At 42.4% G+C, this 19442-nt stretch overlaps 1 protein-coding gene across 1 annotated transcript; it reads left to right on the forward strand.

Annotated features, from left to right (window-relative positions):
• The first annotated feature begins 108 nt into the window (after window positions 1-108).
• On the forward strand, window positions 109-14878 carry CEP20 (centrosomal protein 20). Its single transcript, XM_038763359.1, has 5 exons — window positions 109-172; window positions 3311-3508; window positions 6891-6975; window positions 12329-12468; window positions 14651-14878. Exons 1-5 carry the CDS (start codon window positions 145-147, stop codon window positions 14725-14727), a joined length of 528 nt encoding a protein of 175 aa, XP_038619287.1. The 5' UTR covers window positions 109-144; the 3' UTR covers window positions 14728-14878.
• The last annotated feature ends 4564 nt before the right edge of the window (window positions 14879-19442 follow it).

Raw genomic sequence — 19442 nt, forward strand, 5'->3', positions numbered from 1 at the left:
GGCTCAGCCAAGCGCCCCCTAGCGGGGCTACCCGGTAGCGCGCCGGTACGGTGGCCGGCGGGGCCCGTTCCGCGTCGCGAAGGGCGGCGGGGCCGGGCGGCACATGCGCACAGCGCGGCGGCCGCCCCCGCCGGCCGTTGGAAAATGGCGTCCGTCGCCGAGCTGAAAGCAGGTAGAGGTCACCGGCAGGGGTCACGGGGTCACGGGGTCACGGAGGGCCCAGACCAACTTCCTCTCAGGAAAAAAGGGCCTAAGTTGCCCTCTTCTGGTTGCCATAACAACCGCCTTCACATGAATTCATACACTCAATTGTATTTATTTTACTTGTCCATGTCTATTCTATTTATTTTATTTTGTTAATATGTGTTGTTTTGTTGTCTGTCCCCCCCTTCTAGACTGTGAGCCCGCTGTTGGGTAGGGACCGTCTCCAGATGTTGCCGACTTGGACTTCCCAAGCGCTTAGTACAGTGCTCTGCACACAGTAAGCGCCCGATAAATATGATTGAATGAATGAATGAAAGGGACCGTCTATGTTGCTAACTTGGACTTCCCAAGCGCTTAGTGTTGTCCACCAGCGGACTTGACATGACTGACTCCATTTTGTGCATGCTGACGGTAACGCTCCATTTGTACAGGCTGAGAGAACAAGTCTGCGACAGATGCCTTCAAGGCCATCAAGGAACACCCATCCGAAGATAACGAGAATTTACGTCCCTATTAACGAGAATTTACCTCCCTATTCACGAGAATGTACAGACCTATCTATGCAAGGCCATAGGGCAAATAACAGCACCTTGCACAAGGCCGTAGGAACGGAGAACAAAGAGAATTTGTAACATCCTGCCGGTCCTAATTGGATTCCTGAAATTCCCAAATGCTCCGCTCCCATGTTGCTGTAACTCAATAAAAGACACAGTGATATTGGGATCAGGGCTGCTTGTCACTCGTACCTCTCCCGGGAGGTGAACGGGCAGGTAGCCGCTTTCCTTCTTTACTGCTCTATCTGAACTCATGTCTCCGAGTCATTTTTCCTATCTGTGTCACCACCCTGGGTACAAGAACCCTGCGGCCGATTTACACCGAGTTAACCTCTTTTGCACCCTACTTGTCGATAACAATTAGTACAGTAAGCGCTCAATAAATACGATTGAATGAATGAATGAATGAATTTATTGAGCGCCTACTGTGTGCCGAGCACTGTACTAAGCGCTTGGGAAGTCCAGATTGGCAACCTATAGAGACGGTCCCTACCCAACAGTGGGCTCGCAGTCTAGAAGGGAGAGACAGACAACAAAACATGTGGACATTCATTAATTCAGTCGTATTTATTGAGCGCTTACTGTGTGCTGAGCACTGTCCTAAGTGCTTAGGAAGTCCAAGTTGGCAACATATAGAGACTGTCCCTACCCAACAGAGGGCTCACAGTCTAGAAGGGGGAGACAGACAACGAAACAAAACATGTGGACATTCATTCATTCGTTCATTCAGTCGTATTTATTGAGCGCTTACTGTGTGCTGGTCACTGTCCTAAGCGCTTGGGAAGTCCAAGTTGGCAACATAGAGAGACGGTCCCTACCCAACAGCGGGCTCACAGTCTAGAAGGGGGAGACAGACGACAAAACAAAACATGTGGACATTCATTCATTCAATCAATCGTATTTATTGAGCGCTTACTGGGTGCTGAGCACTGTACTAAGGGCCCGGGCTCTTTCCACTGAGCCACGCTGCTTCTCTACTTTATAATAATAATATTGGTATTTGTTGAGCGCTTAACAAATACCATCCTCATCATGGGGATGAAGACTGTGAGCCCCACGTGAGACAACCTGCTTGGGGAAATACAAGTTGGCAACATATAGAGATGGTTCCTACCCAACAGTGGGCTCACAGTCACGACTGATCGATCTTTGCTACCAACTCTGTTGTGTCGGACTCCCCTTCTTCTTCTTCAATTGTATTTATTGAGCGCTCACTGTGTGCAGAGCACTGTACTAAGCGCTTGGGAAGTACAAATGGGATGCGGTCCACGATAGATTTCAGCAGAGGCAATGCGTCAGAGGTGGCCAAGACGCTTCCTTGGCAGTTGAGAGCCTTTGCCAGGACTCTGAAGTAAGAACATAGTAAGCGCTTAATAAATACGACTGAATGAATCATCATCAATCGTATTTATTGAGCGCTTACTGTGTGCAGAGCACTGTACTAAGCGCTTGGGAAGTACAAGTTGGCAACATATAGAGACAGTCCCTACCCAACAGTGGGCTCACAGTCTAAAGGGGAGCCAGAGAACAAAACCAAACGTACTAACAAAATAAAATAAATAGAATAGATATGTACAAGTAAAATAAATAAATAAATGAATGAATGAATGAAAGGGAACGTCTCTCTATGTTGCCAAGTTGTACTTCCCAAGCGCTTAGTACAGTAAGCACTCAATAAATACGATTGAATGAATGAATGAATGAATGAATGAATGAATTCATTTTCCGTCCACATTTAGAGCGTTTGGACTAGATGGGCCCAACACCCGCCTTTTCCACCTCCTCACGTCTGTTTCGTCCCTAGGGAAAAAACAAAGAGATGACGGGGCAGAGGGACACGATTCTTGGCCCCGCGATTCCCAGGGAAGCCATCACTTGGCCACCCGTGTCCTACTGGGTACAAAACTCTATTTATTTTAATTATACACTTTCAATTTTCATGTACTGCCCACAGTGAGCTCTCAATCAATACAACTGAATGAAATGAATCCCTGGGATAGGGCGGATTCCATGCTTGCAAGCAGGAGTTGGAAGACCTGCTGGGAGCAGCAGTATGGCCTAGTGGATAAAGACGGGCCTGGGAATCCACATCTACACGGTCGGAAACCTGTCCTTCGCTGGGCCTGTCCGGCCTTTTTTCTGCCCCAAGACCTCAGAAGGAGCTAAGGTCACGGCTTCCCTTCCCATCCGCCCAGCTCCGGATCAGTGTCCGGGAAACTGGGAAACTGTGGCCCAACCAGCGCCCCTGATCTTCCCCGGGATTTGGTTGCTGAAAATCCGAAACACAACTGCAAGTTGTGGCATCTTCACTCGAGGGGTCTGATTCGTTGGAGGTGCGCAGGAAAGTCCACAGTAAGCGCTCAATAAATACGACCGAAAGAAATAATGAAAAAAGCACTGGGAAGACGATGATCCAGGAAAAAAATGGGAAAAGGAAGAGAGAGAGGAAAGCCGTCAGCTACTTTTAGAGCCAAACCCCGGAAAGGTGGTGCTCTTTGATCCTGAACTGTTTATATATTTTACTTTTTTCCCCCTCTTTTTTGTTTTAATAGTTTTAAAGGATACCTTAGAGAAAAGAGGAGTTTTAGGACACCTGAAAGCGAGGATACGAGCCGAAGTTTTTAACGCACTCGATGATCAAAGTGAACCGCGGCCACCACTGTCTCATGAAAACCTCTTAATCAATGAACTAATTCGTGAGTACTTGGAATTCAACAAATATAAGTACACAGCATCGGTCCTTACAGCAGGTAAGCATTAGCTGGCTGCCGGACTTCAGCTTTCCTAAACGTGGTGACACCTTCCTAAAAACAGAAGGTGATTTACCTTGTTTACTCAAATTACCAAACATTGTCACAAGGGTTACTTGGAGACAACACTCTTGGTTTCTCTCCCTAGCCCAGCAAAAGCATCTTAGCCGTTTCATCACATATAGAAAATTTTAGATTAAAAAAAAACAGTAGGATCCTTTTTATTAGACGTTTTGGAGTGTGTCTACCAACGCTATTGTGCTTTTCCAAGCTATTAGTTCAGTGCTCTGCACACAGTAAGCACTCAATCAATACGACTGAATGAATTGAATGAATTTATTAAGCGCTTACTTGAGCAGAGCATTGTACTAAGCAGTTGGGAGAGGACAGTGATCTAACAGACACTCAAATTACCAAGCATTGTCACAAGGGTTACTTGGAGACACCACTCTTGGTTTCTCTCCCTATAGCCCAGCAAAAGCATCCTAGCCGTTTCATCATGTATAGAAAACATTAGATTTAAAAAAACAGTAGGATCCTTTTTATTAGACGTTTTGGAGTGTGTCTACCAATGCTATTGTACTTTTCCAAGATATTAGTTCAGTGCTCTACACACAGTAAGCACTCAATCAATACGATTGAATGAACTGAATGAATTTATTAAGCGCTTACTTGAGCAGAGCACTGTACTAAGCACTTGGGAGAGGACAACGATCGAACAGACACTCAAATTACCAAACATTGTCACAAGGGTTACTTGGAGACACCACTCTTGGTTTCTCTCCCTAGCCCAGCAAAAGCATCTTAGCTGTTTCATCATGTATAGAAAACTTTAGATTTTAAAAAAACAGTAGGATCCTTTTTATTAGACGTTTTGGAGTGTGTCTACCAACGCTATTGTGCTTGTCCAAGCTATTAGTTCAGTGCTCTGCACACAGTAAGCACTCAATCAATACGATTGAATGAACTGAATGAATTTATTAAGCACTTACTTGAGCAGAGCATTGTACTAAGCACTTGGGAGAGGACAACGATCGAACAGACACTCAAATTACCAAACGTTGTCACCAGGGTTACTTGGTGACAACACACTTGGTTTTTCTCCCTAGCCCAGCAAAAGCATCTTAGCTGCTTCATCACGTATAGAAAAATTTAGATTAAAAAAAAAAACGAGATCCTTTTTGTTAAACGTTTTTGAGTGTGTCTACCAACGCTATGCTTTTCCAAGCTATTAGTTCAGTGCTCTGCACACAGTAAGCACTCAATCAATACGGTTGAATGAACTGAATGAATTTATTAAGCGCTTACTTGAGCAGAGCACTGTACTAAGCACTTGGGAGAGGACAACGATCGAACAGACACTCAAATTACCAAACATTGTCACAAGGGTTACTTGGCGACAACACTCTTGGTTTCTCTCCCTAGCCCAGCAAAAGCATCTTAGCCGTTTCATCACGTGTAGAAAACTTTAGATTAAAAAAAAAAACAGTGAGATCCTTTTTATTAGACGTTTTGGAGCGTGTCTACCAACGCTACTGTACTTTTCCAAGTTATTAATTCAGTGTTCTGCACATCAATCAATACCACTGATGGATCAGTTGATTACCGAGAGGGCTAGTGTAGCATTGGCCCCTTTTGAGCATTTTATCTTCCCCCAGTTTCCCTTTGCAGACACCTCAAGTAGTTACTGAGCTGCTGCTATTCCTGGCTCAGCCCTGAGTTCAAAAAGTGTGAGAGTTCAAAAAGTGTGAGCTACCCTGAGGATTCCCCCTCTATAGCAGCAGCCCTCTGCTAGGTTTCATCGCTCCTGTTCGATTTAAATTTAACTTCCTGAGGCTTAGCTCCAGGGAAGCAGAGCTGTGAGGGGAAGCCCACACTGCTTTAAAAACAGGTGCCCAGACTCAACAATGAACAAACTCCAAGTCTGATTATGCAGTCAATCAATTGTATTTATTGAGCGCTTGGGGGGAGCTCAGTATTATAATAATAATAATAATGGCATTTGTTAAGCCCTTACTATGTGCCAAACACTGTTCTAAGTGCTGGTATAACAGAGTTGGTAGAGTTGGTAGATGACCGACATTTTAGCTGAGAAAAGCAAGTTTGAATTCAAGTATATCGGGTTCAAATCCTGGCTCTGCCAATTGCCAGCTGTGTGACTTTGGGCAAGTCACTTCACTTCTCTGGGCCTCAGTTCCCTCATCTGTAAAATGGGGATTAAGACTGTGAACGCCCCTGTGGGACAACCTGATCACCTTGTAACCTCCCCAGTGCTTAGAACAGTGCTTTGCACACAGTAAGCACTTAATAAATGCTATTATTATTATTATTATATCCCGTTTTAGTGGAACCCACTGTATTCCTCCTCTCCGACAGTAAAAACGCTTTTGGATTCTAAATGCTGTGTTAAAATGAGATCAAAGGATATATATTGTACATGAATATATATATATATATATGTATATATTAGCTACAAATTAAATTAGCAGTGTTAATGGAAGAATTTAAGTGTTTTTCGATATTTGATTTTCCTAAACCAATTCTGGAAAACCGTGTCATTAGGTTCAATATCCCACTTTGTCCCTTTTATGTGGAAAGAATGGAGGTGGTTTCCCTGAAGGTGCTAGCTGTTTTTAACACGTGTATCAGGATGAACCCTGGTATGTAGTCCAAGATGGGTCAGTCTTGCAGGTAGGGTAACTTAACTATAAGAAAGATTCCAAGTCGAAACATTGCATTACCTTGTTCTATTAATTTCTCATGTAATTTGACAGTAAATTAAAATCAATCAGTGGGATTTATTGAGCACTTACTATGCGCAGAACATTTGAGAGAGTGTCGTACAGTAGAGTTGGTAGACTTGATCCCTGCCCTCCAGAAGCTCACAATCTAACACGTAACATTATAAAACGATTATAAGGAATGCAAGGGAGACATGAACTAAAGAGTGAAGAGGATACTGTGGAGAGAATCAAATTCCTTATCGTTTATTAAGTGAGGTTGGGTAAACATAATGACCGTGTTTCAAAGGCTAAAAAAAATACATGTTTACATTAATCGCCCACTCATTCATTCATTCAATCGTATTTATTGAGCGCTTACTGTGTGCAGAGCGCTACAGAGATTGAATGAGTGAATGCTTATGTATGAGCAAATATGTTTATGAATTTAATGGTATTTTTAGTATCCGTTCTTTTAGAGAGTAGGCTTAATATATGGTTTTAGGAAACAAAACGTTTTGTTTAATTACACAGGGTTGTGTGTTTCCTAATGCTCGTAAAATGATAAAGCCTGAGTGTCGTGAAACAGACCATTTTCAGAATCGTATTTGTACCTTTTTAGTTAAGGACTTAGTAAAAACAGTGCCTACTTTGCTTTTCAGAATCTGGTCAACCCCTAGTTCCACTGGATAGACAATTTCTCATCAATGAATTAAATGCGGTTGAAGATCCAACTGGGAAAGATATGTAAGACAATATTTCAGAGGTTTTTTCATTTTTATATATTCAAAGCACACGTCATCTGCACCGACAAGGATTTTCCAAATTATTCATTTGTTTTAGAACAGTGCTTGGCACATAGTAAGCGCTTAACAAATGCCATCAGTATTTAGTTGTCAACAAAAGTTATTTCATCATAAACTTCCAAAATGGAAATATTTGTTTCCAACTGTCGTAGCAAACCAGTTGTAAGACAACCACATAGTTCTTGCTAAAATTTCCCAGACCAACTGCTTCTCTTCTTTTTCTTTATTTGCTATAAATTGGAATTGTTTCCTGGAACATTTATGCAGGTAGAATAATATTTCAAACCACTCGTTTGGCAAAAAAAAATCACTTAAATCAGAATACATTCATTCAGGCATTTTTGAAAGTGTTGAGCTATGCCTCTCCAACACTTCATTTCCCAGGATTAATCAATCAGTCAATCACTGGTATTTATTAAGCACTTACTATGCACAGGGCAATGTTCTAGGTGCTTGGAACAGTAAAATACAACAGAATTAGGAGACACATTTCCTGCCCATAAAATGCAGCTTTCCTATATCATTTATTAGAGATTTTCATTAAAAAAAATTGTGAAATAAAGAGATTCATTTTCTGAAAATTAGTTGTGTGGCGCAAAACTTGTATCTGTGCAAGTAAGTTAAAGATTTATCTAGGAACTACGCCCTATGTAAAAAAATATGTATCGTGTGTGTGTATATATATAGGTTGAATATTTTGTAGCTCTGTGTCTCTTGTGAGCTTGTAGAAACATGTTCTGAGAACCATAAAGGTATTAATCTTCTGAAAGGAAAAGGAATCGAAGAATTGCCAGCTGTATTTCCATTTTTTAAACAAAGCTTTTTCTCCTGAATGATTATTTTGCTGAATGCATCATTCAGCAATAAAATTACCTTTTAGTAAAAGTGTTCACATCCCCAGTTTTGAAGAGTAATCAAGTTATCATGGATGAATTATGCCATCAGAACTGATCTATCCAGAGGTAACCGTATATATATTTTTTTAAAAATCGTACTAATGTTTTATTAAAGAGAAGCATTTTGCTATCAATTCCAGTTTTCTGAAGTGAGTTTAGTCTACCTCCACATTAGACCACTGTTGAAATAATAGTTTCCAATGCAGAGAATTCTAATACAGCCAAAAGTAACAATTTGATCAGGAAGTTGACGACACCCTCGGTTTAAGAGCCAAAATTTTCCGTGTTTTGAAGAAGTATAATTTTATGTGTGATGCTAATGAGAAACTAGCTGTTAAATAATTTTTGCATCTCAAACAACCGAAAGGTCTGGAACGCTTTGTAGCCTGGACAGTGCTAGAGTTTCTGTGTTTTTTATTTTGGGGGATTTCTGAATAATGCGTTTTCCAGAACAGTAGAACAGCCTACTAAAATTGTCATTCCGCTAGGTTTTTTTTTTTTTTCCATTAGGGTTTTGGTTTTAATTGGACAAAAGCAAGTGAGAACAAGCAGTGTTCTTTCTTAATGCAAACAACAGCAGTACTCGTTTCTGAAAGGAAAAGGGAGTGGGGGAAAAGAGTTATTAGTAACCGCCGCTTCGGAGAAGGACAGAGCAAAGGAAGGGAGCCAGAGAAGACCAAAAGCAAGCATCAAGTTATTTCTTAAACTCTTGTAAAATATTCCAGATTTCCGAGGTCTAGATTTCTGACCTTGCCCTATAGACTTTCCCTTGAGGAGCCGCGTGGCTCAGTGGAAAAAGCCCGGGCTTTGGAGTCAGAGTTCAAGTCCCGGTTCCGCCACTTGTCAGCTGTGTGGCTTTGGGCAAGTCACTTCACTTCTCTGGGCCTCAGTTCCCTCCTCTGTAAAATGGGGATTGAGACTGTGAGCCCCACGCGGGACAACCTGATCACCTTGTAACCTCCCCAGCGCTTAGAACAGTGCTTTGCACATAGTAAGCGCTTAATAAATGCCATCATTATTATTATTATTATGGGACAGCCTGATCACCTTGTAACCTCCCCAGCGCTTAGAACAGCGCTTTGCACATAGGCACTTAATAAATGCCATCATGATTATTATTATTATTATAGTATTCTATGTGCAGCGTGGCTCAGTGGAAAGAGCCCTGGCTTTGGAGTCGGAGGTCATGGGTTCAAGTCCCGGCTCCGCCACTTGTCAGCTGTGTGACTTTGGGCAAGTCACTTAACTTCCCTGGGCCTCAGTGACCTCATCTGCAAAATGGGGATGAAGACTGTGAGCCCCCTGTGGGACAACCTGATCACCTTGTAATTTCCCCAGCGCTTAGAACAGTGCTTTGCACATTGTAAGTACTTAATAAATGCCATTATTATTATTCTCTGTGCCTCAATTACCTCATCTGCAAAATGGGGGTGAAGACCGTGAGCCTCACATGGGACAACCCAATCACCTTGTAACTTCCCCAGTGCTTAGAAAAGTGCTCTGCACATAGTAAGTGCTTAATAAATGCCATCATTATTATTATTATTATGTGGAGGAAGTAGTTAATTATAGCCCCCTCCTTCCTCTCCCCCTCCCTCCCCATCCCTCCTGCCTTACCTCCTTCCCCTCCCCACATCACCTGTATATATGTATATATGTTTGTACATATTTATTCTATTTATTTTATTTGGTTTATATTTCTGGTTTTGTTGTCTGTCTCCCCCTTCTAGACCGTGAGCCCGCTGTTGGGTAGGGACCGTCTCTCTACGTTGCCAACTTGGACTTCCCTGTGTGCTCTGCACACAGTAAGCGCTCGATAAATACGATTGAATGAATGAATGAAAAAGGCCAAGTAGGAGTCGGTGTGATCCTGACCATATCGACTCCTGCCGTTTCCAGGTCCCCGGGGCTCCTGCACCACTACAGATCCGGAAGGGAGCTGGGAGCGACTGAACTTCCTATTTCCAGTCAATCCTTCAGCACTTCTTTCCTTATTCCACTTCTGGGGGTGGCGAGGGATTCAGGGAGCCAGTGCAGGTCATTCCAGCTCCCTTGGTGGTGTTTCAGGAGCGGCTGCCACACCGACAGAGCCACATCGTCAATTCAAACCCATCTGCCCCCCTCCCTCCCTCCAGCCAATATTCTTTTGGCCCCCTGCGCAGTTGGCAGAGACGTGAGCCCACTGTTGGGTAGGGACTGTCTCTATATGTTGCCAATTTGTACTTCCCAAGCGCTTAGTACAGTGCTCTGCACATAGTAAGCGCTCAATAAATGCGATTGATGATGATGGTGATCACCAGTGTCCAGAACTGCCACCCTAAAGGTGGGACAGGGAGGGAGGGTGCTGGGAGAAATGGATCAAATAGCCTGGCTTCCCGGGCCTCCACACAGTGGGACATCCTCCCCTCTCCCGGGTAGCCCTGCGACAGCCCCTTAATACCATTTCATGGTTCACTCATTCATTCATTCAATCAATCGTATTTATTGAGCGCTTACTGTGTGCAGAGCACCGGACTGAGCGCTTGGGAAGTCCAAGTTGGCAACAGAGAGACGGTCCCTACCCAACAGCGGGCTCACAGTCTAGAAGGGGGAGACAGACAACAAGACACGTGGACAGGTGTCAAGTTGTCAGAACAAATAGAATTAAAGCTAGGTGTGCATCATTAACAAAATAAATAGAATAGGAAATACGTAGAAGTAAAATAAGTAGAGTAACAAATCTGTACAAACATATATAAAGGTACTGTGGGGAGGGGAAGGAGGTAGGGCGGGGGGGATGGGGAGGAGAGGAAAAAGGGGAATCGGTCTGGGAACCCAGGGGATTTTTAAGAGGGGCCCGGGAGTGGGAAGGTCCTGGGTTCCAATCATGCCTGGTCTGCAGTGTGACCTTGGGCAAGCCCCTTCATTGGGCCTCAGTTCCCTCATCTGCGAAGCGGGGATTGAGAACTGTGGGCCCAATGTGGGGCAGGGCTGTATACATGCTAGCCCTCATCATTCATTCATTCAGTTGTATTTATTGAGCGCTTACTGTGTGCAGAGCACTGTACTAAGCGCTTGGGAAGTACAATTCAGCAACATATAGAAGACGGTCCCTGTATGCAGAGCACTGCCTGAAGCGCTTGGGAGAGTCCCGGCTCTAGTTATTTAATTCATTATGGTATATGTTGAGCATTCATTCATTCAATTGTATTTATTGAGCGCTTACTGAGTGCAGAGCACTGTACTAAGCACTTAGGAAGTACAATTCAGCAACATATAGAAGACGGTCCCTGTATGCACAGCACTGCCCGAAGCACTTGGGAGAGTCCCAGCTCTAGTTATTTAATTCATTGTGGTATCTGTTGAGCATTCATTCATTCAATCGTATTTATTGAGCACTTACTGAGTGCAGAGCACTATACTAAGCACTTAGGAAGTACAATTCAGCAACATATAGAAGACGGTCCCTGTATGCAGAGCACTGCCCGAAGTGCTTGGGAGAGTCCCGGCTCTAGTTATTTAATTCATTATGGTATCTGTTGAGCATTCATTCATTCAATCGTATTTATTGAGCGCTTACTGTGTGCAGAGCACTGTACTAAGCGCTTGGGAAGTACAAGTTGAGCACTTACCATGTGCCAAGCACTGTACTAAGCGCTGAAGTGTAGACAAGATAAGCAGGTCAGAGAGACTGTAGACTGTGAGCTCGGTATGTCTGCTAATTCTGTTGCATTGTGCTCGCCCAAGCTCCTAGAACAGTGCTTTGCACATAGTAAGCGCTTAACAAATGCCGTCATCATCATCACAGTAGGCGCTCAATAAATACCACTGATTGATTGATACAGTCTCTGTCCCACGTGGGCTTCACAGTCTGAGAAGAAGGGAGAGCGGGTATTTAACCTGCGCTTCACAGACGAGGTGACTGAGGCATAGTGAAATTAAGAGATTTGCCCCAGGTTAAAGAGCAGGCAAATAGCAGAGATTCATTCATTCAATCATATTTATTGAGCGCTTACTGTGTGCAGAGCACTGTACTAAGCGCCTGTACTAAGAGATGGGATCAGAACCCAAGTCCTCTGACTCCCACTGATTTTCCTGACTTTCTACTAGGCCACACCGCTTCTCCAGGAAACTGAGACCACGGGAGGTCTTGGGTTAAAATGTGATATAAATTGGTAAAATGTCTAATCTACATTTTTTCCTACGGCATCAAAATGATACTAACTTCTGTTGTATAAAAACATGGAAAGACTGCAAGACATTTCGACCAAAAAAGGTTTTAGTGAGCCTAAGAATTAGGTTGGGCCTGTGGCTCCTTTGAATTCCAGGATTATCCTTTTAAGTATTATGTGTTTCTTCGTAATCTTTGTACAGTATGTCCCTCTTTTATTGATTGTTTTTATTTTCTTATTGCATCAGACCTCTCTTATATGGAATTATAGCCCAGTTCTTGCATGGGAGTGATAAAGAAGGCATCCAAAATGCATATTTGAAAGGATCTTCACTTCAACTTCCAAGACAAAATGTCGGCAGACCACCCAGTGAAAGAAATCAAATGGGTATGGATCTTTTTTTTCAGGAGATTTATGTTTTACATGCCAATTTGACCGTTATTCCCACCCAAAACTCCCTGCGTTATGCATTTTAGTCCTCGGACCAATCAGTTTTTTCTCAACTCTCTTGAGTCATAGTTGCATTTCATTCCCTATCATTTCCCAGATCCCCATGCAGGAAATGACTAGCAGGAAAACTCATAGATTTTGGGGTATAATATACACATTCAAGAAAGTGTATAGAATCAGGCAAAAAATTCTGATTAGAAAGTGCAGCATGCAAATAATCCCGGCAGTAGATATTTTTTTAATAGATGACAGAGGTTTCTAAAACTCTGTAGTTGTAAAAACCACCAATGTGGACTGTAAAGTAGAACACACTTCCATTGTCGGTCAATGGCCTATGACTGTGGCATTAGTTTTCTATAATTTGCTAAAAGTAAAAAAGTGTATTCTCATTGTATAAGACAGTGAATTTTTTTTTATTGTAGAGTGAAATTGCCTAAAGCTCAAGATCAGCTGTAGAGAGAAATGTGAAAATCTAGAATCCAGTGGCTTAAAAAGCCAGGATATTCTGATGTCAAATGCTAATATGAACTGCCTGAACTTGTACTTAGAGTGGGAACAATCCAAATCCTTATGCCAAAATGTTGCTTTATTTTTCTAGCAGTCTGGCTCCATTTCTTATTAATAATAATAATAATAATTATGGTATTTGTTAAGCGCTTACTACGTGCCAAGCACTGTTCTAAGCACTGGGGTAGACACAGGGTAATCAGGTTGTCCCACGTGGGGCTCACAGTCTTCATCCCCCTTTTACAAATGAGGTAGCTGAGGCACCGAGAAGTTAAGTGACTTGCCCAGAGTCACACGGCAGACAAGTGGCGGGAGTAGGATTAGAACCCACGACCTCTCACTCCAAAGCCTCCTCTCCCCTCTCACCTCCTGGAACGATAGTTTCCTATTTTTTCATTTGAATTGCCGAATTACCTTTTTTGCCTTCTCCCTTCCTCTCCCCCCATTAACTATTTTTAATTTTGAAGTTTTTGTTTCAGGAGAAAAGCACATTAAAATTAAAGAACCTATCTTTACTATATATCCATGCCATCTATCTTTCCCCATTACTGTTCTTGGTTTGTGGTACTTTCCGTTCTTTATGTTGAATTATTTTTCATTTTTGGATTGCCCTTGATGTTACATTATATCTTCCTGTTTGTCATAAGGGAAAATGAGTGAAATTGATCCAAGCAGAAATTTCTCTTTTTAAGCGGGCTTCCCAATAATGCAAAGATGGTAATTACATGTCCTGTAAAATATTATGACTTCTTTTTGCTCGTATTTCCTTATAACGAGATTAAAATCTCCTTTTAAAAGTCATAGCACTTTTCTTCACACCACAAGAGGGTGCAAGGAAATCGATATTTTTCGATGGAAAATGGCTTTTCCCATAAATAACAGTGAATTTTATCCCTGAGAAACAGCGTTGCCTGCTGTGATAGACCCTTGTTGTGGGCGGCACAAGGCCGTGGGTTCTAATCCCGGCTCTGCCACTCGTCTGCTGTGTGACCTGGGGCAAGTCACTTGAGTTCTCTGTGCCTTCGTTACCTATCTGTAGAAATGGGGATTAAAACTGTGGGCCCTAGGTGGGACGGGGATTGTGACCAACCTGATTATCCTGTATCTACCCCAGCGCTTAGCACAGTGCCTGCCACGTGGTAAGTGCTTAACAAATACCATTAAAAAAAAATTGAGGAAGACACCCTGCATAAGGTTTTCCCTTAGAACCTTATTCCTTTCAGTAATAATAATAACGGTATTTGTTAAGCGCTTACTATGTGCAACACACTGTTCTAAGCACTGGGGAGGTTACAAGGTGGAAGAGTTCATTTCCATTCATCATATGTGGTTTTATGCCTAAAAAACACTGTAGAATTAGACCCAGCCTGTCATCCTTCATGACATTTCTAATTCTAATATCATAAGGAAAGAATGATTTTGAGTTGAAAATAAGGGGAAGTGGAGGGAAAGAGGAAAGCCCGTATGACTTCCTCCTCGTAGGCCAAACTCCATTGCTCATCAGGTTTATAAATGGAAGTGGTGGTGTTAGTAAAATTTATATGGAGATGCCTTTCTGCCACCGCTGACTCCGTTTATAATTAACATCAACGCTGTGCCTTTTACATTTTAGGAAACATTCCGGAACAAGGGAGATCGGCAGGTTCTAGCGGTGAGGATAAACACGCCGCCAGGAGCTCGAACAGATGACAGTTTACATTTTATACATAGATGAAATGACTTAATTACCAAAATAGAGCAACAGTTCATATAAATGTATTCCGCAGTGCTTTTTTAAGTATCTGGAACATCTGTAGCTAATGTCTGTTTTCTTCTGAATAAATCCTATAATTCCTAACCTCATCATCTATCTTTAACCGGGTTTGACCGAAAGCTTAAGTCTTTGAAAGCATCCATTTTCTAGGACTCAGAACTGATGGAAAATGAGAATGCTTTGGGTTACCTCTCACCTCTTTCCTCTGGAAAAAGACTATATTTAGCCAAATACCCTCTGACATACTATATTAAGCCTCTTCTTTCAGCTAAAAACATGTATGTACTGGGGAAACTCCATTTAAAAAGGTTAAAGAAAAGAAAAAGTAGTCCAAAGTGCGTTAAAAAACCAGAAGACTAGTGGAGTTAACCCAAAATTCCAGAAGAGTGATGGTTTTCCAATATTGTAGCTAATTGTTCATAGATAATGCTATTTTTTAAAATTGCTTTAGAAATTGAATTTTGGGGCATAGGTTTTTTTTTAATCAACAAATGTCCTCTTGGGCTTTTTTAAAACAGTGAATTTTGGGGATTGAAGTAGAAATAAATAGCCCTTTTAATTTTCTGCGTTTTAACAAAGAGGCTGTTTTGTTCTACGTGGAATGTGAAGCAACAGGCATGAAGGGACAGGCTTTGAGTTAAAAAAAGAAACCAGAACATATCTACCCATTTAAAAGATTGCATTGTTCAACCTCCAATTGGTTATCAGTTATGCAACGAAAAGCTGAGCTATGGAAAGGCCTCTCCCATACATGTCTGCTGGTTTAACTAGTTTTTGGATAAAGGTCAGTTTTTATTTCAAAATAGGAAGACGTATCCTGTAACTTTCAAGCGTTCAAGCAGTCTTCTGTCCATCGCATTTATTGAGCGCCTACTGGGTGCAGGGCACTGAACTAAGCGCTTGAGAGAGTACAATAAAACAGCGCCGGTAGACGCAGTTCCTGCCCACAATGAGCTTACTTACAGTCTAGAGGGGGGACGGACATTAATATAAATAAATGACAGATATGTACTGTGCGTGTGATGTGGCGGTTGAACCAACAGGACTTCATTCGTTCATTCGATCGCGTTTATTGAGTGCTTGCTGTGTGCCCAGCAACCGTAAAGTAGGTATTAAATCAATAAATAAATCAGTCAATCGTATTTATTGAGCGCTTACTGTGTGCAGAGCACTGTACTAAGCGAATCCTACTCCCTCCTACTTAGACTGAGTCCCATGTAGGACAACTGTCCAAACTGACAAACTCGTATCTACCCCAGCCCTTAGAAGAGTGCTCAATACATACTAAGCGCGGCGTGGCTTAGTGGAAAGAACACGGGCTTGGGAGTCGGAGGTCATGGGTTCTAATCCCACCTCCGCCACGTCTGCTGGGTGACCTTAGGCAAGTCACTTCATTTCTGTGTGCCTCAGTTCCCTCATCTGGAAAATGGGGATTAAAAGTGTGAGCTCCACATGGGACAACCTGATTACCCTTTATCTACCCCGGCGCTCATGGCACATAGTAAGTGCTTAAAAAAATACCATAATAATCATCATCATCAATGGTATTTATTGAGCCCCTACTATGTGCAGAGCACTGTACAAAGCGCTTGGGACAGTATTAACAGGAAACAACAGTGGCTTGCTAATGAACTCCTCCCCAGCTCTCCCAACAAATGATGCTTCCAAGAAAGTTTAGTTTTCAGATTCAAATAGTGTCTGCAAAATACATTTTCCCTTCCCCGCAGCACCTGTATATATGTATATATGTTTGTACGTATTTATTACAATATTTATTTTATTTATTTATTTATTTATTTTATTTTACTTGTACATATCTATTCTATTTATTTTATTTTGTTAATATGTTAGGTTTTGTTCTCTGTCTCCCCCTTCTAGACTGTGAGCCCACTGTTGGGTAGGGACCGTCTCTATATGTTGCCAACTTGGACTTCCCAAGCACTTAGTACAGTGCTCTGCACACAGTAAACGCTCAATAAATATGATTGATTTTACAGAATTTTACATAAAATACATAGAATAGATGTATTCAATGGCAAGGATGGCATTGATGTAGTCACATGAAGTCAGAGCAACTTTTGCAGATTTTGGACGGGATGATGATGATGGTATTTGTTAAGCGCTTACTATGTGCCAAGCACCGTTAAAAGCGCCGATGCACTGGAGCCCTGAAAACCCTTTGAGATCCTGAAATCTTGAAACACACACAAGGGTGAAATGTTTTGAAGTTCCATCTGACATTCCCGAAAGTCAAAGGAAGTTACCAGCATCAGGGTAAACAGATATTTGATTCTTTTTTAAATGAAGCAAGAGACTTATCCATTCCAACACGCTTCATTTGTGGTATTCACAGACTCTTGCATAGATCCCTTACCAAAAATCCTTACACCATCCATTCCAATATGCTTCATTTGTAATATTCACAGACTCTGGCATTGATCTCTTACTGGAAATTGTTATACCAAATTGAAACCGAGCCCAAATATTATACCTCCGATATGACGATGATTCCCAAATCTACTTCTCCAGCCCTGATCTTTCTCCTTCTCTGCAGTCTCCAATTTCCTCCTGCCGCCCTGATCTTTCTCCTTCTCTGCAGTCTCTGATTTCCTCCTGCCTTCAGGACATTTCTACCCGGAGGTACCACCGACACCTCAAACTTAACATGTCCAAAACAGAACTACTCATCTTTCCACCCAAACCTTGCCCTCCCACTGACTTTCCCACCACTGTAGACAGTACCACCATCCCCCGTCTCACAAGCCAATAACCTTGGAGTTATTCTCATCCAACCCACGTATTCAATGTCACCAAATCCTGTCGGGTCCACCTTTACAACGTTGCTGCCCTTTCCTCTCCACCCGAACTGCTACCACACTGATCAAAGCACTTATCCTATCCTGCTCTGGTTACTGCATCTGGCTCCTTGCTGACCTCCCTGTCTCCTGTGTCTCGCTACTCCAGGCCATACTTCACTCTGCTACCCGGATCATTTTTCTAAAAAACAATTTAGTCCATGTTTCCCCACTCCTCAAGAACAACCAGTGGTTGCCCGTCCACATCTGCCTCAAATAAAAACACGTACTCAGCATCTTGTCCCCTTCTACCTTACCTCCCTGATTTTCTGTGAGCCTGCCGTTGGGTAGGGACCGTCTCTATATGTTGCCAACTTGTACTTCCCAAGCGCTTAGTACAGTGCTCTGCACACAGTAAGCACTCAATAAATACGATTGAATGAATGAATGAATGAATGAACCCATTCACTGTACGTCAATTCCATCTATCTCACTGCCGACCCTTCACCCGCGTCCTGTCTTTAGTCTGGAACTTCCTCCTCCTTCATATTTTTTCATGGTATTTTTCAAGTGCTTATTATACGTCAGGCACCGAACTAAACGCTGTGGTAGATGCAAGCTAATCAGTTTGGACCCAAACTGTATCCCTCACGGGGCTCACAGTCTTAATCCCCATGTTGCAGATGAAGTAGCTGAGGCACAGAGAAGTGAAGTGACTTGCCTAAGGTCACACGGCAGACAAGTGGACGGTCAGGGATTAGAATCCAGGTCCTTCTGATTCCCGGGCCTGTGCTCTTTCCACTAGGCCACACTATTTTCTGCTGCTTCTTATCTGACAGAAAGAATCCCCACTTTCAGAGTTTTATTAAATTCCCCCGTAGGCTGTAAGCTCCCTTCTAGACTGTAAGCTTGTTGTGGGCAGGGAACGTGTCTACCAACTCATACTGAATTCTCCCAAGTGCTTAGTAAATGCTCCGCACACAGTGCTCAATAAATACAATCGATGGATGGATGGATTAAAAGCACATCTCCAAGAGGCCTTCCCCGGCTAAGCCCTCATTTCCTCTTCTCCCATTCCCTTCAGCATCATCTTTGCACTTGAACTCACACCCTCTATTCACCCCACCCTCAACCCTACACCACTTCTGTGCGGGTCCATAATTTATTTATATTTATGTCTGTCTCCCCCTCTAGACTTGTGGGCAGGGAATGGGTCTTCCAACTCTGTTACACTGTACTCTCCCAAGTGCTTAGAAGAGTGCTCCGCATACTTGAAGCGGTCAATAAATAAATACGGTTGATTGATGTTTCAAAAGAGAAAACCCAAAACCATCTGGTGAAATTTCGGTTTCCTTCTAAAGAGCTAATCTAGAAATAGCTAGCCTTCGAGTAGCTAAGGGCCTGACGAAAAGAAATGGCCTCCACTGAAACAGTTGGAAGATTACATCAAGTCAGTAAGAAAAGGTAATAGGTAATGGTCAGAGATTTTAACAACTCTTTTTACCAAAATAAATGCTGAGACGGTAGCGCTGAAATAGCCCATTTAAGAGCAGAGACAAAAATCTCCCATCCCCCAAATTTGGCACTCTTTGAATGAAGAACCTAGAAATGATTCCATTTTAAATCAATCAATCAATCAATCGTATTTATTGAGCGCTTACTGTGTGCAGAGCACTGTACTAAGCGCTTGGGAAGTACAAGTTGGCAACATATAGAGACAGTCCCTACCCAACAGTGGGTTCACAGCAAATTCACTTAACACATATCAGTTAGTGGACTTTCAGAAACCCTGCCAATCAATCAATCAATCAATTGATCGTATTTATTGAGCGCTTACTGTGTGCAGAGCACTGTAC

The sequence above is a fragment of the Tachyglossus aculeatus genome, chromosome 21, assembly GCF_015852505.1.
Source record: "Tachyglossus aculeatus isolate mTacAcu1 chromosome 21, mTacAcu1.pri, whole genome shotgun sequence".
Lineage (NCBI taxonomy): Eukaryota > Metazoa > Chordata > Mammalia > Monotremata > Tachyglossidae > Tachyglossus > Tachyglossus aculeatus.